The 23,696-nt window shown below is 43.9% G+C and overlaps 2 protein-coding genes across 7 annotated transcripts; both read left to right on the top strand.

The window, feature by feature from the left end:
• Positions 1-230: 230 nt before the first annotated feature.
• On the top strand, positions 231-7,499 carry LOC120454629. Of its 2 annotated transcripts, none has more exons than XM_039640103.2 (2): positions 231-836; positions 7,233-7,499. In XM_039640103.2, the coding sequence occupies exons 1-2, from the start codon at positions 661-663 to the stop codon at positions 7,435-7,437; spliced, it is 381 nt and encodes a 126-aa protein (XP_039496037.1). In that variant the 5' UTR covers positions 231-660; the 3' UTR covers positions 7,438-7,499. The 2 variants fall into 2 exon arrangements, with proteins under 2 accessions (XP_039496037.1, XP_039496039.1); XM_039640105.2 differs by lacking the exon at positions 231-836 and adding an exon at positions 5,587-5,725.
• Positions 7,500-8,135: 636 nt separating this feature from the next.
• On the top strand, positions 8,136-18,221 carry LOC120454627 (box A-binding factor). 5 transcript variants are annotated; one of them, XM_039640100.2, is made up of 8 exons: positions 12,464-12,769; positions 13,061-13,389; positions 13,466-13,907; positions 13,980-14,199; positions 15,326-15,540; positions 15,931-16,095; positions 16,390-16,543; positions 16,627-18,221. In XM_039640100.2, the coding sequence occupies exons 2-8, from the start codon at positions 13,340-13,342 to the stop codon at positions 17,682-17,684; spliced, it is 2,304 nt and encodes a 767-aa protein (XP_039496034.1). In that variant the 5' UTR covers positions 12,464-12,769; positions 13,061-13,339; the 3' UTR covers positions 17,685-18,221. The 5 variants fall into 5 exon arrangements, with proteins under 5 accessions (XP_039496032.1, XP_039496031.1, XP_039496030.1 ...); XM_039640098.2 differs by lacking the exons at positions 12,464-12,769; positions 13,061-13,389 and adding an exon at positions 8,136-9,741 and having other exon boundaries at positions 17,085-17,487; XM_039640097.2 differs by lacking the exons at positions 12,464-12,769; positions 13,061-13,389; positions 15,326-15,540 and adding exons at positions 8,139-9,741; positions 14,738-14,910.
• The last annotated feature ends 5,475 nt before the right edge of the window (positions 18,222-23,696 follow it).

Raw genomic sequence — 23,696 nt, 5'->3', positions numbered from 1 at the left:
CCCGGCTCAGATAGCCATATCTTGGCGGCGTCCAATCAGCGGAACCGGCGACAGCCAAACTACACCAAAGTACCGAGTACACGGCGCAATGAGTTCGACGGTTGCGTCGCCGATAATAAGTACAATCGTTACTTTGCTGTTGTTTCGTTTTTGAAAAGGTGATATGAATTGTGCTCTGATAAGTTTTAATCAAGAATATTTTACTCGCATTGCTTTGGGTGGCTCCCGGCCGAGTAGCATTTGAAAAGTTGTAGTAGTAGGTCGGAGCTCGGATGCGGGTCTGGTCGGGTCCAGCCCAACCTAGCTATCACATTGGGATTGGGTGAGTGGGTCGAGTCCGGCGATTATCACCGTGATCTGATGGGCGTGAAACCGAAGAAAACCCGTCGAGCGTGGAAAAGTGAGAGGAAAGTTGCGCCGGCGCAAGGGAAATCCTTTAAATGTGTGTTTAACCACAAAAGCGACGTGAGTTTAACCAACATAATCGACGGTTGGGCGCCCGGAAAAGCCACCACCCGCCTCCTCATCGTTCTCCGAAAGAGTTGTGATCCGTCGGCGTGACCTGTGTGACACTTTCATTTGCCGGGTTAACGCCCCCTCGAAATCCGGCCAGTATCGAAACCGAAAATTTAACGCTTGCTTAGCGCGTGAGATCGCCAGATGCCCGGGGCTCGGTCATCATCGATGAAAACCACATGGGCCGAACGAACGCCCCTCATAATGAGCGCAACGGATCCGAGCATCGATCGATTCTGGATTCTGGATTCTGGACATAGTCAAAATGGATTTTCAATCGCTGGCGGATCGTGCATGGGAATCTGGCTGTGGACCGCTGTGTAAGTTCCCCGAGTCGATGTGTTGGCCTTCGGAAGAAGTTGCTCTCAATTCAGCCTGTCATAACTAAATAATAATATTGGAATGCCACATACATGCGAAATGTAGCATAAATGTTTAGTCACCATTCTGTTGAATACATGGGTATACATATCACTATGGGTCATTGTATTTATTTTTGTATTTTGCGAACAGTCATGTTTGTGATGCGTTAAAAACTTAAAAATGGCTTCTAAGAAAAAGTACATCAGTGGATGTCGCAGTAAGGTTATTCAATGTTTTAAAAACAAAATGTATTAATGGGGTGCATTCTAAAGGTCCCAACAAAAAAAGATAAAGAAAATGTGGCTAAGAAAATTTAAGGAATTGAAAAGGGACCGACAGAGAAAAGTAGGGAAAATTATGACGATTACACGAAACCAGCATGACGATCAACGAACCCGAAAAGCACAAAACTCCGGATCCCGTCCAGTCAGGGGGTGGGGCATTGCCTTCCAGCTCCAGGCAGTGGCACCCAACAAGTGCCCATATATATGTATATACGCGTACTCGTACCATTTAAATTGTGACCGTGTATATACATATATATACATATAAATATATAAGGCGCTTGGAGCGACTGAAAAACAAAATGCGAGTCGAGCGATGGGGCCCGTTCCCTGGTACCGCTGCCGATCCACTTGGCGGTCATACAATTTGCCTCTGCGGTCGTTGAGTTGTGGCGACGACAACAACGAGGCCTTATCAACATCGGCTTATACGTTGTATATATACATACATATACATATATACATTTGTGGGGGGAAAATAAAAAGAAATAATTATTCAAGAAAAATAAGCATTTAAGAAAAGAATTTCAAAACAAAAGAAGTAAATGTAGTGGAGCTTTATACTATGTACCCATAAATTCATTGCTATACACACACATGACTTCCTGCCATAGGTCAGCCATATTGAAAATTAATTGTACAGAAAAGAACATAGCCACACACATATAATTGTCAAGCGAATTGTCGTAGTTAAGCGTCAATTGCCTTTTGTTGTTCACCCAGTGATTTTCCAGGGAAACCCTCGATGCATCCCACACTGCCATCCAACTCCCCTGACACGTGCATCTCTATAGCGAAATGCATCCGCAAACAAGTGGGATTTACTTTTGGGTGCCGCGAAGGAAACCGCGACAACAAACACCGCAAAAACCCAATCCCAAACCAAAACCCAAACCGAGGACAAACAACTAACAATGACGGACAGTCACATACATTAAACATTAACAGAACAAGTAAAGTAAAAATTGTAGTATAAAAGAATTTTTGTGAAATTCCGAAACGCAAACAAACTGCACGGCAAACAAGAATCCACCAAAGACAAGATACAAGATACATGAAACTCGTGTTTGTCTTAATTGTTAATTGCTCTGGCCACGTCCCTATCCCTGTCCCGATTTCAGTTCGAGCTCGAGTTTGAGTTGGAGTTCCAGTTCCAGTTCTTTGTGGTCGGCACACATCCGAAGAGTGCGCCAAACTCTAGGAAAAACCGCACCTACTCCATATAAACATAGAGCCACAAGCACATAGGATGAGCAGTATCCGCGCGTGTCTCTTACTTAACTGGGTCTGCAATGAGTACCTGTTGCTAGTGGGTTGGTTACCTGTCCACCTTCATAATATAATGTGTGTTTGACAGGATATGCCCAATCCCAGTCCCAGTCCCAGTTCCATTTCCAGTCCCTATCCCAAACCCAGACACCGTGCCCCGTCATCGCTCCGACTTGCATTGTTCTACGCTGCCGAACTTTAATTACCCAACCTTACTTTCACTGTCCGCATAAAAATTAATGAGTTTAGGACTTGTCCGTTTACCGTCCGCCATTCCGTCGTTCATTCATAAATTTTGGTTCTGGCCTGGGAAATTCCCGTGTGCTGATTCATTTGCCGATCCTTTTATGAATGGATGTGCTCTATTTTCTGGTATGCTCAGGATCGGTTTTTAATGGGGGAATTCCGTTTATCTGATTGGTGAATGTCCGTAACCGTATTTGTACATGGTAATTGCAAACAATCCTTCGGCTGTATACCATGGACCCCGATAAAGTTCTTTATTCGAAAGTCCTAAAAAAGGTTCATATGAACTGTATTATCTAGAAATAAACATTCAGTTCTAGCATATATTTTATTTAAGTTCTGGTCCTAACTTGATCTAATTTTACATTTTTTTAATTGAGTTATATTAGGACATATTTTAATTTAAGATATGCATTCAAATAGTCTCCGCATTTGAGGCCCACCTACAGCGATTGTCACTTAAGCGCACCATTAAAAAATCATCAAAGGAGCCATTCGAAAGGTTTTTTAAGTGGACGCCCTAATTATAAAGCGCCAGCGCTAGGTACGTGGCAAACGACGAAAAGTAAAAACATATTTTCCGAAATTATATAACCCAACAATGGAAGGGACAATATTTTCCCTGGCGTTGTCAGCGAAAACAAATTCATAATTCTGTTTATTTGCTTGGTCCGAGAGCGAAAGGATCTCGAAGGACGTGGAAGGGACGTCGAAGGGTCCGAGGGAACCAAGTGAGCACGAGATGCGGCAATAACAATAACAACCGCATCCCCTGGGTGTCCTGTCCGCTTCCCCCTCCCCTTCCCTTTTTTCATCCCCTTGTCACGATCAATTTGTATCGTGTCGGCGCGTGTTGCCATTTTGTCATGTTTACCTTGCCACAGGCCACTATCTGCTTACCTGGACGGTCACATGGGTCACCCCAAGTGGGAATCCTACCTGAGCGGGCAAATGGCAGCCGTCTGCGGCTTGGCCGGCCGATTAGCGCTGATCATTGCGGCTTAATCGTGGCTTCTTGACAGTTTCCAATACAAACTCTATTTAAATAGGTTCAATTGACGTTTTTTGTTTGTCCGGCTGTGGGAAAATCTGCTCTCAGCCGCGGCAAATGTGCAGAAAATGTGTTCGCCTTGTCCAGGAAAGTCAGTTGGGGATTGTTCTAAGCAAATCCTCTTGAGCATATTACCTAATGATGTGTTTACTCATTTAATTCAACATCACATGTGAGGCAATGTTGATCCTACAAATTGGATAAGTATGCCATGTAAGTTCTATTTGCATAAAATGGGAAAATTACTCAGTTGGACAACTTAGTTGCATGTGGACAACAGAAAATTCTTCAGTTAGGTTGCTTGTATACCAACTGAAACTATCACTTAAAATCTAAATCAATGTTGGATCAAGAATTTTTAGTTGGCTTACAATTTCTATTTAATATGTTTTAAATTCTAATTCAATTTGATTAAATGTGGCAAATTCGTTAGTTTTCCTTTTCTTTTATCTCCGCCCAGCATCTGAAGATAGCCCGAAACAATTGAGTCGGTTATTGTTGCATTAAAAGAGTGTTAAAGACATGTTCTCAATGGCCATTAAATGGGTTTGATAAGAGCACGACTTTGGGACAGACCGCAGGCCACTTGAATCGGATCGCCCCGGTTTATTGTAGGAATTTTATTTGAATGCCTACCGCATAACGATGCAGATAATTGGCGCTTAAGGAGTCAAACGACTTGTATCCAAAAGATAGGGGAACACTCAGCACTCAACAAAGAGCTCTTCATGAAATGGATCCGTGGCGTATTGGATTACCAGCGCAATATTTATGGCCGCGATGTACACGAAAATATTAAAAATGCATAAATACATCGGCACCAAAACTATGCACGATGATCGTCCTGATATGTGAGACACTCGCCACGGCTGACACTTGTTTGAGGGGAGTGGAGCGGGGAACTTGCCCCAGAGTAACCCATTTTCGGCCACCATAAATATGTCAAAATAGTTTGAAGCCAAACTTTGTGGCAGCAAACTCGGGATTTCGTGAGTACGTGTGGGTTTCACTTTGGTCTCGTGGGATATACAAATAATAATGTTCTCTTTGAATTGGCCCTCAGTGGGTTTACTTATGTTCCGAATACTGTATAGAACTTACTAAACGACTTTTCGCCATAAACAATGGCTATTCGATATGTTTCCCCCCAAACAAAAACCAGAGAGCTGTGCCACGGCCCATTGACAATCGGAGATCGAGTGTGAAACAGGGCACCTCCTAGCCCGCAGACCCACTAGATTATCCTTTCCCAAGGACTTGTAATAAATCACATCATTAGCATAGCATCTCTGGTGATTTATCGCTTCGGGAGATCGCTCTGGAGGAGAAACCTCATGTTTGTTGACACTACATGCTCGTCTAAATCTTCGCCACACACATCTGAATGGCCCAATCTTTGGAACTTTTAGAAGTCAGCCCTGACTCACATTTTAATGCGTATTTCACTATTGGAGTCGTGGCTTTAAGGCCGCTTACCGTTATTTGCATGTGTACTCAATGCATTTCGTTTATAGAACCCCTGTATTATCAGACCTAACTAAGCATAACATTGCCAGCTTGGGGTCACACTGAAAAGAGGGTCAACTCGAATGTGCAGCTCTGCTAGGTGAGCACAGAGCTTAAGTGTGAGAAAGTTACAAGTGTGGAAGAGTTTCTTTTTATAAAAATAAGATCCAAATAGTAAACTGCTTTTAATTGCATTTTAGCTACAGCAGATCTTTTCGAACTCGCTTTATGAACACTAAGAAGACCTATGACTTGACGTACTGACAAGTTATTTTATTAGTTGGGAAAACACAGAAATGTGGAAGCGCACAATATAAATGTTGAAATTTAAACATTTCGAGCATTCATTTCAATTGTAATTAATTGGGTGTATTTTGTTATTTTTTAGGTTTTTGGACATGCGCGAATCGCATGTTCTACGTTCTACTGAGTTGATCACCCGTGTGACGTCGGCGCCAGTTTTTCAAAGTTGGCAATTAATAATTTCAAGGTTAAAGTTCCATTATGGATCCCAGGCACATGCAGCCACTGAGCTCGAATCGAACATTTCGAAATACTTGTTTTTGCCTCGGTAGAAAAATTGAAATTTGTTCGATCCCGGTCGGGATTGTTGGGCTAACCGAGGGCGCTAGGCGAACAAAAAAACATGTGAATAAATTATTTGAAAAATATATATGTATATACGAATAAATGAGGCGATCGCGGAGAGGCGTCAACCTCAGTCCCCATATGTCTGGGGAAAGGTCCGGTCTAGTTTCCCGCTCCAGCGCGGCTTCCAAGCGATCCCAAGAGCACCTTATCAGCTTAGATTTTTCGTATATTTAATAACGTACACTTATTTGATTTTAATACCGACAAAGGTTAAGCGATTTATGTCTATGACCGAGTGCGCATGTCGCCTGCGCTCCGCGTTGTATGTAGCATTTAAAATGGAATTCGGTTATGGTTTTGGTTTTGGAAGCGAAGCACTTGAGTGTGTCGCCTACTATGTACACCAATTGATCAACGATCGTTAAAATGTTCCCAAAATGTCCAAACAGATCGTTGGTGCCGCCTATTCAAATGACGATAAAAATGCCATAAAAACACCGCCCCAGCCTCATTCACCCAAGATCGCACTCGAAAATCGTTTTACGACTCGTCCTGGTTCAAATGTAACAATTTTTTAATCAGCCCATTACAGCGCAGCTCAAGTGCATTGTTTTATGTATTTTGGCGCGACGTCTCGGGAATTTGCAAGGGGCCACGCAGACGGACTCTTGGGGAAAGTCTTTCCTTCCCCTGCATTTTTCTCACGTTCACTTGTCTCGCCGCGCGATTTGCCCTCCGCCCCTGTACTTTGTCCTGAAATTCTACACGCGTCCCGGTTGGTTTTTAATGTTCTCGTCCTCGCGATAGGCATGAAAGTGTGTCTGGGTCCTGGGTTCCCCAGTCCTATATGCATGTTATTTTGAAATTTTTGAGAAACTTCATATTGGGTCTCTCATAAGGCGGTCTGATTTATGCGTAGATTTCACGATTGACTTGTAGAACTAACCGTGAAGAGTATTGAGCCCATTAGCCACGACGAATGTAATGGCTTAAGCAAAGCCCGACTTATTTTGTATTATTTCTTGTATGCAATTATATTTTAAATTAAATTAAATTAGTGTGTTTACTGGAAACGCATTTAGCCTTTATTTATGTATTCATATTTTTGGATTATGTATACGTATATTTTATTTGTTTATTTTTATTTTTTGTTCTGTTTTTTGAAGCTTAAAATTAGAAGCCGATTAGATAAGCATAAAAATGTTTTTCTTTTTAAATTCTACTGTTTCTTTAAAATATTTGCGGAATCATACTTCGTTAGTGCATTATACTTTTCATACATTTTAAGAGTACGTTTAAATAGAAATTCTTAGTCAAAATTGTAAATTCCTTAAACTCATTTTAACTCAGCTTACATTTCAAACGTTACTTAATATAAATGGATTGTTTTTTCATTTTCTTCATAGATTTTGTGTGTACTTTTTTGCGGTCGCTGGCAGCCGACAGCCAACCAACCACAACAACAGCGACCACAACAACACCAATCGAGCAACAGTTGCGGCCGCCCCAGCAACAACAACAAGGGCATTCCGGCATGGCCTCTGCCTCGGCCTGCGCCCCACCAACCCACCCTTCTCCTACTTTCGGCGCCTGTTGTTGCTGCTGCTGTAGTGAGAGGCGGAGCAACGCAGCACCATGCGGAGGCAGTAGGTGCGATAAGGAAGGCATTAGGAGCAGCCACATACGAATAGCAAGCGAAGGAAGAGCGGAGCCAAAGAGAGGGATCCCCAAAAAGAGCAAGAGAGAGTGGGAGAGCGTGGAGCTCGAATCGAACATTTCGAAATATTTCAAGCTGTACACAAAACGAAAATATTCATATTTTTTTCGAACTTAAATTGATTCCTATGGAATATTTGGGAACTATGTGATAAATGTATTCATAGTGAATATATATTTATATATTTTATCATATAAAATATGTTTATTATATATGTTATTATAGTGCGCAGTTTAGTTAGTTTGCTTATAGAGTTCGATCTTAAGCTTGCTTTATATAAAGATATAAATAAATACATGTTGTAAATAAATGGTGATTTTAGGACATGGATCAAATTTAAGATGATAATCATTTCTATTTCCGTGGACCAACTTGCAATTACGAGTGGCGCTCATGTAACGGCATATGGAGCAAAGCGCTAAGCAAACGCAACTGTAATCAATGGACAGAGATGGCGAGAGGGAGAGAGGATGCTCGCTGAGATTTGTTCTCGATTTGGTTTTCTAAAAAACAATTTTAACGAGCTTTATTTTTTCATGTTGCTTTTCTGTTCCGTATTTCGAATTTCGAACCGCAAGCCGCTGAAATCAAATCAGTTTGTGTGAAAATCGCGCCGGATACGGACACGTACGTGGATTGCGGCGGAGAATCCGGATAATCGTGTGGAGCGCCGGAATCATGACGAAAACTACAAAGCCCAAGGAGAAGGCAGCGGCGGGAGGGGCGTTGATAGGGTCGGGATCGGCATTGGGATCGGGGGCCAAGGCGGGCGGCGGTAGTCTGCTTACGAATGCGGCGGACAGTAAGATCCGCACGGCCAAGTCCAACAACAACAAGCGTCAGGCAGGACGAGCGGCAACCACTGCAGCGACAGCAGCAGCAGCAGCTACAACAACAGCAACAGCTATAGCGGCAACAACAACAGTGGGAGCAACAGGACCAAACGCAGCAGCGAAAGAGACGGCAATAGCGATCGAAACGGAGAACGGAGAAGCAGCGACGCCGACTGCGGCAGCAACGCCCGCCGCAGCGAATTTATCGTCACTTGAGTCCGCTCGGTCGCAGGCTCTCACTTCAGTTGTCAGCGAAACAGCAAGGCAAGCGGTTACCACAGCAAACGCGTCGGCAACAGCAACACCATCATCAACATCAATATCAACAGTTACAGCAACAGAAATAGCAACAGCAGCAGCTAGCGACAACTCAGCAACATCTGAAACAGCGATCGATGACGATCCAAGTGCGATAAATACTAATATTATTAATAGTAAAGCGCAGAACGACGCGAGTGAAAGTGTTAAAACAAAAGTGATAAGCTACCATCAGTCAGACGATCAACAGCAACAGCAACAAGCCCAAATCTACGAGCAACAGCAGCAGTTTTCTAGCCAGCAATTAATAAGCCACCATCAGCAGGAGCAACATCAGCAGGCGCAGCAGCAGCAGCAACAGCATCAGCAGGCGGTGCAGGAGCAACACCAGGCCAGTTGGCTGGCCTATGATCTGACCAGCGGATCAGCGGCAGCAGCAGCGGCGGCAGCGGCAGCAGCCTCGCATCATCACCTCTTCGGGCAGTTTCCCTATCCGCCCAGCCATCATACACCCACCCAGCTCTACGAGCACTACGCCAGCACGGATCCCATAATGCGGAACAACTTTGCGTTCTACAGCGTCTACACCGGAGGCGGTGGCGGCGTGGGAGTGGGCATGGCTAGCCACGAGCATTTGGCAGCGGCGGCGGCTGCAGCGGCAGCAGCGGCCCAGGGCACCACGCCCAACATTGACGAGGTCATCCAGGACACGTTGAAGGACGAGTGCTTCGAGGATGGCCACAGCACCGACTACCATGTGCTGACCTCCGTTTCCGATCTGCATACGCTGAAGGACCCCAGTCCCTATGCCCTCACCCACGAGCAACTCCACCAGCACCAGCAGCAGCAGCACCAGCAGCAACTGCATCACCAGCAGCAGCAGCAACAGCAGCAACTTTACCACCAGCAACAGCAGCAGCAGCAACATCATCACCACCACAACAACTCCACAAGTTCGGCGGGCAGGGACTCTCCATCGTCCTCGCACGCGTTGTCCACCCTGCAGAGCTTCACCCAGTTGACCAATGCCTCCCAGCGTGATAGCCTCTCGCCGGAGAACGACGCCTACTTTGGGGCCGCCCAGCTCGGCAGCAGCTTGCAGAACAGGTGAGTCTTGCCGCAGAGCACCGTAATGAGCTCACTATCACGAAGCGGGCGAGCGCACGTGCCTTTCGCCCGCTTGGCGACACCGTTAAAAGTCATGATCGGAGCTCCGATCAGCGATCAGCGATCACCTAACAGAGAACCGCGCCGGCTGATTCATATTTCTCCCGTCTTGGCGCGATTTCTCGGGCGGAATGACGAACCGAACAGAAGCCCCCTTTGTGGGTATTGGTTCCAAAGCTCGGACTTCGGTCTCCCTTTTCTTCCGCCGTCTCTCGCAATCCTAAGTCCATACCCAAACACAGTCGGTTATGGTTATGGCGTTATGACATTCCCAGGTGGTTTACCCAATATGCGGAATGCGAAAATCTGTTCCACTTTCATCTAGACACCAAGTTAGTTCTGCTCCAAGAATGTGTTTCCAGCGGGCCAACGAAAGCATAAACAAACACAGTTGTGAAGCCCTAGCAGATGTCTCATGTGAGGAGCATTCCAGTGGGAGCCGTGTCAGTGGGTCAGGACTTTTGGTTAAGGGTACAAAAATTCAAAAAAATGTATCTCTAAAATAGACATATTATTTGTTTTAAATTGTATAGTTTACAATTATTTAGGCGATTTTAAAAGTTAATAATAGGTTCCTAAGTTAAAAGATTGTTTGGGATGATCCAATATTCGCCATGCCGATCACAGCAAATTGTATTTCATCTTTAAGAAACCCCTTTCCTTCCTTTCAAAGTTTATTTTTATAAAGTTTGGAGATGGATTCTTAGAGAGACTCTTTTAGACACATATCATTTATAATGTTTTCGGCTTCTATTAGTAAATCTAGCCTTGTTCGTAACCAAAGTAAACAATGGGAGACAACAAATAAAGAGGATTTGCACTTGGCATTTTATAGCGTCGCCTCTGGCTTCCCCCAAAGAAATCATCTGCAAGCTCGAACTCAGCAGAATATACATATACAAATTGCCGCTCAAATTTCGTAAACAAGAATATGCAATGTCTTAATTATTGACGCATGGCTTTTCTGACTCATGAGTTTTCCCCTTTTGGGATCCTAGTCCGAGCAGAACCGACTTCCCCATTAGACGCGGGAAATCTTAAAGGTTCACTAAGTTTCTTTGTTAGTTTTTCCGACCAGCATGTGGTAGCTAGTACTGCACGTGTCCAGGCTGCTGCCACATTTGGCCTAAAACTAGCACGTGCCACAAACTGTGGCAAGCTAGCTCCTAAAAGCCAAAAAAAAAGGGGGCACGACCCGCATTTGATCGGGCAGTCGAAACTTGGCGACTCTTCAGAGCCGAAAAAAAAAGTAAATGCAAATTGCAATTGTAGCGCATTTTTCTAGCTTGTTTTGGGTGCTCGGGTTGCAAGCTCTATTGCTTTCGAGGAGGTGAGGATACCTTTCGAGTGTGTGACTGTTGGAGAGTTGGGGTAACCCAAAGCCATCCCGTGACATAGAAACCCCCGAACGAAACCCAAACTGGAGCCCTCCGAAACAGAAACAGAAACAGCCTCAAATGCATGGCAAAACTCTAGTTTTCGTGTTCAGGGCAGCCGCTGCTGACTCAGCAACCCCGAGTTGCAGTACACCTTGAAGGGTTAAGGGAAGCGGTACGAGCGGTAGGAGGGGCTGGAGCGGTACGGTAGTATATATTAGAGAAATTATAAATATATCGGTGGGAGGCAGCGGACCCAACGCACCCGCACATTGCCGATCGCGTTTTACTCGACTATTTTCTGGTAATTCGCATCCACACTTTTTGCCTTACACTTTATTGTTTTGCTGTATTTGTTTGTTTTGCCTATGTTATTATTTAAATTGAAAACGGGTTTTGCATATGCATATGGAAACAGGCATGAATGCACATTCAGTTGAAGTATATATGAAGTCATGTGAGGAGCAGACTAAAATGCTAAGTTTTTTAAGGCATAACATTTTACAAACGCAATTTGGTGATATTAGAGTTATAGAATATGATCTTTCTTGCACATCATGGATCGATTTTCGCATGGCCCACCGTTGGTGGAGATATGCAATTGTATATACATATATCTGGTAGCAGAACGTCATCTGGTGCCGGATGATAGTGATGGTGACGCCGATGTGCCCCGCATTTCGTATGTGACTTTTTGGCCAGTTTCGCTTTTGTGGCAGTGAGAAACCAGAAGAAGATATCACGCTGCTGGCCAGCTCACATGCCATTTTCGCCATGCATACATTCATAAGTATGCGAAAAACAAGAACTCGACGCAAAATACTCACCTGCGACAAACAACAGAAGTGAACCGAAGCGGCGATAAAGTTATATCGTTGTCGTGCACTTTTTCTTGTCACTCAGACTTCCTATATATGCAGCTATATATTATAGCTTGGCTATAGCTGTGGGTCATCTCGCACTGCAAATACTGCCGCTGTTATCAGAGAGCGTGCGCATCTAGCTGCTAAAGACTCGGCCGTATAAATTCTGGCAACAAAGACTAAATTATTTGCAAGCCGTTTGTTTAATAATTGAATACATAAATAGATATGCGGTTTTTTTCGGTTGAGTTTATTCTTTAGCCACTTGATCACATTGTGTGTGTGTGTGTTTAGTGCGATGGATTGCTTTGGGCCAACAGTCACTGCAACAACAATAGCAATCGCAGTTGCTGTTGCTGCACCAGCAGCAGCAGCAGCGACAACTGCAACTGCAACTGCATTGGCATAAAACTAAACCCGACTCAAGTCATTATGCAAACGCGCGTGCCCCGATTCGGTTGTGCTTTCTTCTCGGTCTCGGTCTCCATCTCCATCTCCACCTCCATCTCCATCTCGTCATCCAGAGAACTCGGCCCGAAATAAAACTGAAAACTAAACTACAAATAAATCAAAACGAAAATGAAAACGCTAACGCTGAGCTGAGCTGAGCACTTCCGCGGGTTTCCTCTCTGGCTATTTGAAAATAAATAGATAGTCGTACCTTTCAACCAAAAATAATATCTGGTTGTGCCAGGCAATCGATTGATATTTCAAGAAGGACCCAGTCCAGTGCGTATTAAGTGTGCACCTGTGAAAACGAAAGCCCCCAAACGTCGATCCTTGATTCGCGATCTCTTCAAGATCGATAGCCATACGAAAGTTTTGCCTACGCAGCATTTTGTTGTCCCCCATCATTGTTTATTGAAAGTCTTTCCGGGTCTTGGCAAAAATATTTGCACAGGCTACTGTTGGCTAAGGCTAACAAACAAAAGACTACGTTCGTTTTTATTTTGAGGGGGAAAACAACGCTGCAAACACTTTTATTCTTTAATTAAAAGTTTTATGGCCACACCCGCACAGGCTCAACTGCAAACATGCCAAAAACTGGACGCTGGTGGTCCGTCCCAAGCAAAACCAACTCATTATTGTAAAGTAAACAAAACCCAGGAAATGTTAATAGCGCCTCGAATTCCCAACAGTAACCGTAACAGTAACAGTAACATTGCGACTATACAGCGGGAATAACAGCAGCAGCTGCGGGTAAAAACGCTAGCGTATCGCGTGCGAATGTGTGCCCAGCGATTTTAAACGCGTACAAAGTTTTCGTTTATCTGGGCAAAAATCGAACAACCTGTTAAAATGTTTTTCTCGAATTACAACAATATGTATCTGAAGAACTATTGCTATAGGTATAATTGCACAGTCAAAGCAATAGAATTTAACAATATCTAAATGCTTAATTTCACTTCTCTTCCTTGATTACAGCTCTGTTTATGCTGGCTCCTTGCTCACCCAGACAGCCAATGGCATTCAGTACGGCATGCAGTCGCCCAACCAAACGCACGCCCACCTCCAGCAGCAGCACCATCAGCAACAGCAGCAACAGCAACATCAGCAACACCAGCAGCAGCAACTGCAGCAGCAGCAGCACCATCATCACAATCAGCACCACAACTCCAGCAGCAGCAGTCCGGGGCCAGCGGGTCTGCACCACTCGAGCTTGTCGGCGGCCACGACGGCAGCGGTGGCTGCGGCAACGGCGGCGGTCAATGGACACAACAGCTCCTTGGAGGACGGCTATGAATCGCCAAGAAGCAGCCACAGTGGCGGCGGAACCGGTGGTACTCTGCCAGCCTTCCAACGGATCGCATACCCCAACAGTGGCTCGGTGGAACGTTACGCTCCGATACCCAATTATCGCGGTCAGGTGAGTGCTTCCCCCACTTCCATTGTTGCTCTGAGCTCCCCACTGACCAGCATACATCCCACTCACTTGCAGAACGATACCTGGTTCGATCCCATAAGCTACACCACCTCCGCTTCCGGACAGACGCAGTTGGGCGTCGGAGTCGGAGTCGGAGCCGGCGTGGTCTCGAATGTGATACGGAATGGACGGGCCATTTCGGCTGCAAATGCAGCAGCCGCGGCCGCGGTGGATGGAACCACTGGACGCGTAGATCCTGGAGCCTATCTCTCCGCCTCGGCATCGTTGTCAGCAAGTAAGTTACCGTGCGGATCGAAAACCCAAGAATTAGTCTAGACTAGGGCATAAGCACTCAGCAAACGTACACACCACAGACCAAAATCCTTTTCGATTGTTTGTCTCCCTTGTGTGGGCAAACGAAAGAGAGAGGGTTTTAGGTAGAACTTCACACGCACATCAGGCGAGAAGAATCCCATATTTGCATAACCTAAGCAAACCCAGACCAAACTGGGTCAGCAATTGGTGGCCAACTGTAAGCAGCTGTTGAAATGCCCATACACTACTACACTTTCTAGTACATTTTTATTATTTATATACTTAGTGTTAAGCCTACGTCTCTATAATAAATTCAATTAATTTTATTTCAACTCTTGAGATAAAATGAAAGCAACAAAAAGACACCACAGAAGCAAATCTAAATATTAAAAACACACACAATACCCAAATGCAAAAACAGCAAACATTGCAAAACCAACTCAATCAAATCAACTCAACTCAAACACCTAGCAAAAACCTTATGACTTATTCCGATATTTCTATGTCAATCTTTGAAGCATTATTCGATGCCGATTATTTCACTGAGGGGCGAGAATGTGTCAATTGTGGTGCGATTTCAACCCCATTATGGCGACGCGATAACACGGGACACTATTTGTGCAATGCCTGCGGCTTGTACATGAAAATGAACGGCATGAATCGACCCCTAATTAAACAGCCTAGAAGATTGGTAAATGTCTAAAACAAATTCACAAAATCACAAAACTACCACCAGCAATTACTACTAACCAATACCAATCAATCAATCAATCGAATCAAACGCTTTTGTGTGGAACAAAATTTCTGTGTGCGACCTCTCAGTGTTTAGTGGGTAGTGGGTATTCCTAACTTATAGAAATATGCATCCGCCAGCCTCAGCACCACCGCCCCACCTTTCCCCGCCCCCCTGCAATGCTCGAAAGCTCCAAAAGCGCCAAGAGAGTGAAAAAATTAATTGAATTTATTATTTATTACGCAATGCCAACTAGTTTAATCGAAAAGAGACATCAAAAACAGAGAAAATCTGATCAATCTGCATCTGCATCTGCATCTGCATCTGCTTCTTGTGTACTACAACCAACAACATTCTGATTGCTCAATTCCAGTGGCCGCTGAATCAGGCGGGGATTTCTTTAAGACCAACTCATTTAATGTGGGCGGCGGTGGCCGTAGTAAGGCCAACACGAGTGGTGCCGCCAGCTCCTACTCCTGTCCAGGCTCGAATGCAACCTCGGCGACTTCGGCGGTGGCGTCGGGAACGGCAGCAACTGCAGCGACGACGCTCGACGAGCACGTTAGTCGCGCCAATTCGAGACGCTTGGTAGGTCGCCCATTAATTACCGATACCGAAACCAAAAACAAAACCAAACCAAATCAAACAAAACCAAACCAAACCCATACCCATACCCGTACCCATACCCATACCCATACCAAAAACCATACCAAAACCCAACCAACCAACCGAAACCCTTCTGAATAGCAAAACCAACTAACAGAGGAGAGCAAGTAGTCACTAACCTAGTCCAGAATCGATGCTAACCACTTTTGACTAACCCGTAAACCCGTAAACCGTAGATCTGTAGATCCGTACACCCGTAAACCTCCTTGGCCACTGAGTTGCCATAGAAAACGTTGTTCCACACGAAAAGCTACTGCCTTCCGAAAGCTTCTAGTCCTAACTAATTCATTGATTTCTTGTTGCCACATCTAGAGCGCCTCGAAGCGAGCCGGACTTTCCTGCTCCAACTGCAACACCAGCCACACGTCGTTGTGGCGCCGCAATCCCGCCGGAGAACCCGTCTGCAATGCCTGCGGCCTGTACTTTAAGCTCCACAGTGTTCCACGGCCACTGACCATGAAAAAGGACACCATACAGGTAAGTCATCCATATAAGAAAACGTTGCAGCTGAAAGTTCATTCTTATTTATTTGCTTGAAAAGGGAACTAACTACTATAATAATCATAATAATAAAATATTTGACTCAAATAATATACAGTTCACCACATGAGACATTTTTGTAAAAATCTTTTTTTAAATTTTAAAAATTAGTTTACGATTACGATTTTATCTTATCTTTAATTTTTAAGGAATAAATAAGAATACAGCTCGCTAACATTATATATGGCATTTAAGTTCGTACCCTTTAACAATATTATATTACCATTACAGAAACGGAAGCGCAAGCCCAAGGGCACCAAGAGCGAGAAGTCCAAGTCCAAGTTGAAGAACGCCTTGAATGCCACCATGGAAAGTGGTTCAATGGCGACCAGTTGCCACAACGTTGGCGTGGTCCTGGACAGCAGCCAGATGGATGTCAATGACGGTGAGTTGCGGCCACTTTTGATTCCATGTGCATGCCTAATTAGTGATGTTTGCTTTCTCTTTGTTCCCCGCTCCCCTGGTCAGATATGAAAACACAGCTCGATCTGAAACCATACAACTCATACTCATCGCAGCCGCAGCAACAGCTTCCGCAGTACCAGCAGCAGCAGCAGCTGCTTATGGCTGATCAGCACTCATCGGCGGCCAGCTCGCCCCATAGCATGGGTTCCTCCTCATTGTCGCCATCAGCCATGTCACATCAGCATCAGCATCAGACTCATCCACATCAGCAGCAACAGCAGCAGCTCTGTTCCGGGCTGGACATGTCGCCCAACTCAAACTACCAAATGTCGCCCCTCAACATGCAGCAGCAGCAGCATCAGCAGCAGCAATCGTGCAGCATGCAGCACTCACCCAGCACACCCACATCCATCTTCAACACCCCATCGCCCACTCATCAGCTCCACAATAATAACAACAACAACAGCACGCTCTTCAACAACAACAATAGTAGCAATGAGAATAACAACAAACTTATACAGAAATATCTGCAGGCTCAACAACTGAGCAGCAGCAGCAACAGCGGCTCCACCAGCGACCACCAGTTGCTGGCCCAACTGCTGCCGAACTCCATTACGGCGGCAGCAGCAGCAGCGGCGGCGGCAGCGGCGGCGGCGATCAAGACGGAGTCCTTGTCGCTCACCTCCCAGGCCAACTGCTCCACGGCGTCGTCGGGACTTATGGTCACCTCAACACCGACCACGGCATCGAGCACATTATCGTCCCTGAGTCACAGCAACATTATTAGTCTGCAGAATCCGTATCACCAGACCACAAGAGCCTCACCACCGTACTACCTGACCCCGGAGGAGGATGAGCAGCCGGCTCTCATCAAGATGGAGGAGTTGGATCAGTCGCAACAGCATCAGCAGCATCAGCAGCAGCATGGGGAGATAATGCTCAGCCGATCAGCCTCGCTGGATGAGCACTACGAACTGGCCGCCTTCCAAAGACATCAGCAGCAGCAGCAGCAACTGCAGCAGCAGACTGCAGCCCTTTTGGGTCAACATGAGCAGCATGTGACCAACTATGCGATGCACAAGTTCGGCGTTGACCGGGAAACAGTGGTGAAGATGGAGTAGGCGCGACGCGCTGTATGTCGCCATGACCAAAGATACTGTTGTTACATTAATCTCATAGCTCCAAAGAATTTATAGCCTGTATACCAAGAGCAGTTCTCAAAGAACACTCGCCTATCTAAACTCTATTGAATCATTAGTTGTACATACGGTCTAAGTCGATTGACATTTACATTTTCGTCGAATTTTAATGGTCCACTACTCGAAATTTGTTAAACTAGTAGTTTAATTGTTAGCAAAACGCCAATAGCATGAAATCGATTCAGAAATTAGGCTAAGACTATTCATATAAATTTTGTTATCAAATCGAATACCTTTAGTTAAGTCAACCAAAAACGGCAAATGAAAACGAAAAACAAAAACAATCGAAGTAACCAATAATCTCATGCAATTAGCTATTAATTTATATATTTTCCATAGCATTACCGATATATATTTAATGCAATTTAAGTTTTAGTCTGGTATATTTTTTTACATCATCTTTGCAATATTAATTTTATTTCTCTTGAATTAATAAAAGACAATTGTCCCTGAAATGTTCTAAAGCGAAGTTTTTGTTACAAATTTGGTCAAGGAAAGTTTTAAGCAACGGGGCGTATGTGGAATATTACCATGTAGCTTGTTGTTTGATGGTCGTAAGTATTTCAATATCGTAAGTGTTGCATACATCCTGAAAGTATACACTTTAATTTTGGTTCGAATGCATGCCCTCTTAAGTATGCTACATGTTTCTACTTGACATGTAAGGTAAAATTGGCCGTTATAAGTTATTAAGTTAGTAATACTTTAATATTTAGTAAACAATAAATAACAAAAAAAAAAAACTATAATATTTAGAAGAACTGCAATTTCATAGTTAAATAGTTTAAAAAAATTCTCCTAGTATACTATTAAAATAAATCTATTTAGCAGATTAAATTAAGTTGTCATATAGGTAAGTAGGTGCGTTAATCAACAAAAACTTGTTGATAAAATAAAAAAAAGTGAGTTACTGGGTAAGTTCTATTTAGTTTTAATGGTTATTATAGATCGACAAGAATTATCAGAACGGTAAAGGCTGTTTACAAAATTGTTTTTATTCAAGAAATATGGAAAGAGAGCAGCCGAAGGAAGATGAATTAGGGTAGATATTTTGTGGATCACAAATTAGATAGGATTTAATTATTTTTTATAAATGTAAACTCCTTTTAGGGCACCCCACTTGTACTCTGATAAAAAAACTGATTTTTAGGAAACATTTAGAGTGGGCGTCCGCTACTCAGAGCCACTCTAGAATTGAACAATTACAGAGGAGAATAATATAGCAGGGAGTGTGTATGTGTAGGGGGATGTACGTTGGGGTGGGTGAGTGTGTATTATATTATTTTGTGCGCCGCCATTTACGAAAGCGACATTTTCAGTGATAAGATAACGTCGCATTGCTGAGTCCCCTCCGTTTTGTCTCTGTCACTCCCTGGCCCTCTACTTCTCCCGCTCCCGCTCCCGCTCCCTCTTCCTCTATTTATATTTTTCGCTCTATTTCTTTTTTAATAAACTTTCAGTACGCTGGTTGCCGTTGTTGTTCTTGTTTTTTATGGGAGTCACGCGTTACAAAACGACAACAGCAACAAAATCTGAAAGTCATTTCATGTGGCAAAACAGTTTTTGTTTATTGCCAGCTAGGGTTGTTTGCTCGTCGAGTTGTGGGGATCCACAGGGAAGGTCTGCGGTAAATGTGGAGGTGGAGCTCGTGGGCGTCAGTGGGAGGTTCGGGGTGGCTGGTGGGTGGTGGTGGAAAGCAGCCGCGCCTGACTACGTGACTGTACAAAAGTTGGGCATGTCGCGAGGGCCGCTGCTTGAAATGGCTCGTGCACCACTCAAGTGGCGCTGAGGAGGCTCCGTCCAGAAATTTGATTGATACCCCGGTTGATTAGCCGTGAAATGAAGTCCATCCACCATAAATTACTTCTGTAGGCAACGATGTTCTGCTTCAAACTGAATTGCAAAATGGCTGCCTTTCTTCCATACAATTGTTTATACCGATCCCATGTGTTTTCAAGACCTAATCGGTCGTTGCTCAGATAAATTCGCATAACTTTCCCTCAAAAGATTGCTAGTTTTTTGGCGTCGGGTCAGGGATTCTCATTCAAAAATTGAGCAAGTAAAGAAATGATAATGCCAAGCATATAACCTTGTCTTGCACGATATCAAAAGTGAACGATAAGATAAAGTTTGTCTATGTTTTCGTTTTCAATCTGTAAATGTTTTATGTTTTTGTTACTATACTCGTAACATTTAAGCATTAGAACATCCAAGAAGATGGGAAGTAACAATAACAGTGCGTTTAGAGAATCATTACTTTTCAAAATGTTTGACACTAAATTAAACCTCATATTGGTATATACAATATGAGTAATACCAATTTACTTAGCCATGGCAACTTTAAACTGCTGTTTGGTAATAATTGGGCTAATTTTGTTGACTTTTATAGGAGCTTAGACTTTAGTGTTTGCTGCTGCTAAACAAGACAACTATTTGTGCACAAACTAGGTTAGATGTATAACAATGTTATAAACCTGATATATGTACGTAAGTTGTTATATATGTATGTTTATTTCAAAGCAAAGCACTGGTGTACAAACTAAATTTATAAAATAAATCATTAATTTTGGGGGTTTCTTGCTGAATCATAATGATTATCATACAGCCTACCAATGGGTTTCTTTTATATGAATCAAGCAAATCAAAATAATTAAATTATGAAGTTTCGACAGAAAATAAAATAAAATAAGATGTTGATATCACAAAATTGTTGAATGCTGGTACCAAGTGACACCAAGGAGATTGAATAATCAAATCGGAAGCGGGATAAAACTAGCAATGTTCCGAAATATCCGGCGATTTCGAGGCACACAGTTTACTGATATTTTTGAGGACTAGAACGGTCACAATTCACAGTGGGCTTAGTTCGCACTCCAAGTGTTTGTGTCTATATACTATACGTTTTCTGTTTTCAGGCAGCTTTTACGTTTTTAGTACACACACTTGTTGTCCGTAATTTACGATGAATTCATGTTCAGCCTAACGCTCTGTATTTTATGGCCGTATTTGTTTTATTACACGCGTTTGTTACTCATTTTTATTTTAGCACTTTTCTGGTTCGTCACTTTACGATCTGGCTGCTCTCGTTCAATGCTATAATGCATAATTATTGCTTTATAATTGCGACACGGGTTGGCTGGGGAACGGAGCGCGTTTTAATGGAAAGTGCAAAACTTACTGTGCCAGCAACGAAATAACCACACTCGGTAAGATATCTGAGTATATATGATTTTTTTACATGCCCATTCCATAGATAGGCAATCTGTATCTGTGGCACGATAATGCTTATAAATAAGATAATATGATTTGATAATGGTATTTACCATATGCAGAAACTGAAGCCGCCAAGCAGCTCAGCTGAGTTGTGTAAGTCGCTCGATTTTCTGCCGCCTATATACCATATAGTATAGTATTTAAGAAGTTCGCGTTTTTCCCTGGTTTTCCTAGGCTGCGGTGCACCTAATTAAATGTTTGACATCTGCCCGATTTGTTTAGCGTGAAAATGCTGAAAATTCCCCGATTCCAGGCAGCTTAGGTATAGGTAGACCATGTACCACATATGGGTATGGGTATGGGTATGGGTTCAGGTCGGTGTTGTGCAAACAGATTGCATTTAGAGCAGTCGGATCCCCCGCCCAATGCTCGATTTCCACCCTGCGCTTCTCGGTTCTTTCGGTTTGTTGTTGACTTGACTGCTTTTTGATGTCTTCTTCGGGTGGTGTTGCTGTTTTTCCGTGGCCTTATCGCCAACTGACGTTTGTACCTCAGAATGTGTACTTAAGATAACGAAAACGAGGAAGAAGCAGCCAGGCCTCAAAGTGACACGAAGGGGCTACATCCACATCAGCAGCAACTCGAATGAAAAAGAATGTCACCGGGTACGGATTGAAATTCCGAAGAGAAACACAAGCTTTCATAGCCAAACAGATGGATAAGATCGATGGGTAAACCATGAAAATGGTTAAAGTCGGACCGAAAACTGCACCTCATGGGTGTTTAGCGATTTCTTGGAAATAAAACTTGAGGTGCCTTTGTGGTATCAGGCAGTAGTTAATAAGCATATTCTAATCTAATCAGCGGATCGTTAATTAACTTCCAAAGTTGACTTTCGCTTTCTCAAGTGTTACTTGAGCGCTGCTTTGGCAGTTGGAATTTATACTCAGGGCCCAGCAGTATCTTATCGATGAGCCAAAGATCAAATTTTCAATTCCCGAAACACACGCCAAAAGTTTCACAAATCATTGGAAGCTCTTATATAAACGACTGTTTTTGGTAGATGCACTTTGTGGATAGCTGATAGCCTTTCAGTAATCCGAAATTGATATATTTTTGTTATAACACATTTATTATATCACTTTGTCACAGATGTATATCCTTAAAGGCACAGCGATCTGATTTTATTTTCGTTTCGGGACGAACGCGCAAAGGCAATGTTTCCATGTTGAAAATCCCAGTTACACTCACCAACTGTGATTAGATTCCATGGCGCTGGGCGTCCAAACTTAAGGAATTACTGAAAAATTCAAATTATTATCGCTTATTATCTTGGGACATTATCAGTTCAAACACTGATATACTGATACAGACCGCGAGAGCGAGCCATGCCCAGGCCTAGAACCAGAACCAGAACCAGAGCCAGAACCAAAACCAGCACCTAAACCCCGACCCAAACTGGAAATGGAACCTTAACTGGCTGCAGATACCCCAAACTGATACCGATATCCTACCAACAGTAACAGCAACAGCAACAGCAGGAACGGCTACAGCAACAACAAGCACCTAGTCCAATTGATAGGAAATCTTCATTATCTTATAAATACGGCTGCATTGGTGGTCGTGTATCGCTAAAAAGCCAAGATTAGATACTTTTATCTAGCTGGGTCAACCTCGTTCCCCTGTCCCCTTGTCCCCTTGTCCCCAACCCATCCCCAATCCCCCGCCACATAAGGAATCGGCGACGTCACAGATAGAGTTCCCCCCATTATCGGTTAAGCAAATTCCCTGACCCACTCGGATGTTTGTCCAAGAGGAGGAGCCGTGTACTGGGCTAAGTAGCTGCCACCGATTGACTTGCGATTTCGGACGGGCCTTGTTGGGGGCCTGCCGCCGGGAGGGATATCTCTAAATTCTAGTTGCGGAGTCCAAATCTCTGTTAAGATACGTTAACTTATCTAAGGCCACTATCTATTCTCAGATATTCGATATGTCCCTCTATGTATACCATATACATATATGTATGTATGTATGTACACAAGTACGGGCTGTATTAGAGGCGTTGGCGATAGGAAAAATCGCTTTGGTTGATAGGAGCAATCAGCGGGTGTGCAACAGCCAACGGAGTTTCCATTCCAGAGGAGCATTTTTCCTCAGACAGCCGCGGAAAAGTGACATGGTACACCTCGGTCCAGTTTCGACTCAAATCGTTGGCAACGAAAAGCCATCCATAAATTTCTCATGGCTAAATCGCAAGGCTTTGAAAGCAACGTACAGCCAAAAGGCGAACAACAAAATGTCAGCGCTCATAAGTAATAAATAATGTTTGTATGCGTTTTGGGGTCGCTGGAGCCGTCAGTTAACCAGCTACCTACCCAAAACCGAAACGAAAACCCAACACAGCACGTACTCCTCCCCACGGGTACCCACTCCAAGTGGCGATCCCAATCAACCCCAGTAGCCATGATTGTTAACGTTAATGGCGTCGATGTCGTTGCTGTTTTGTGGCCGTTGTGGTCTCCGTTTCACGTTCCACGTCTCACGTTTCCCAGCCAAAACAATGCCCGGCAGCCACCGCACTGAACACCTCTCGCGGATTATTATGGATTGCCAGTTATAGTGATGACTCACGACCTGGCCCCATTGGCAAACAAAGGTGCGTATACTTAACAAACAGTCGAGAGAGCCTCGCAAAAAAGACACCACTGCCAATCGCAAGTG

The sequence above is a fragment of the Drosophila santomea genome, chromosome 3R (assembly GCF_016746245.2).
Source record: "Drosophila santomea strain STO CAGO 1482 chromosome 3R, Prin_Dsan_1.1, whole genome shotgun sequence".
Lineage (NCBI taxonomy): Eukaryota > Metazoa > Arthropoda > Insecta > Diptera > Drosophilidae > Drosophila > Drosophila santomea.
This window is presented reverse-complemented; position numbering and strand designations above follow the sequence as displayed.

Excerpts from the sequence above, each read along its gene's own strand:
- LOC120454629 (XM_039640103.2), top strand. The coding sequence starts at position 661 with ATGCCCGGGGCTCGGTCATCATCGATGAAAACCACATGGGCCGAACGA. Across the intron at positions 837-7,232 it reads ATCTGGCTGTGGACCGCTGT|ATTTTGTGTGTACTTTTTTG; the intron begins GTAAGTTCCCCG and ends TTTTCTTCATAG.
- LOC120454627 (XM_039640096.2), top strand. The coding sequence starts at position 8,222 with ATGACGAAAACTACAAAGCCCAAGGAGAAGGCAGCGGCGGGAGGGGCG. Across the intron at positions 9,742-13,465 it reads GGCAGCAGCTTGCAGAACAG|CTCTGTTTATGCTGGCTCCT; the intron begins GTGAGTCTTGCC and ends CCTTGATTACAG. Across the intron at positions 14,200-15,325 it reads CTCGGCATCGTTGTCAGCAA|TGGCCGCTGAATCAGGCGGG; the intron begins GTAAGTTACCGT and ends GCTCAATTCCAG.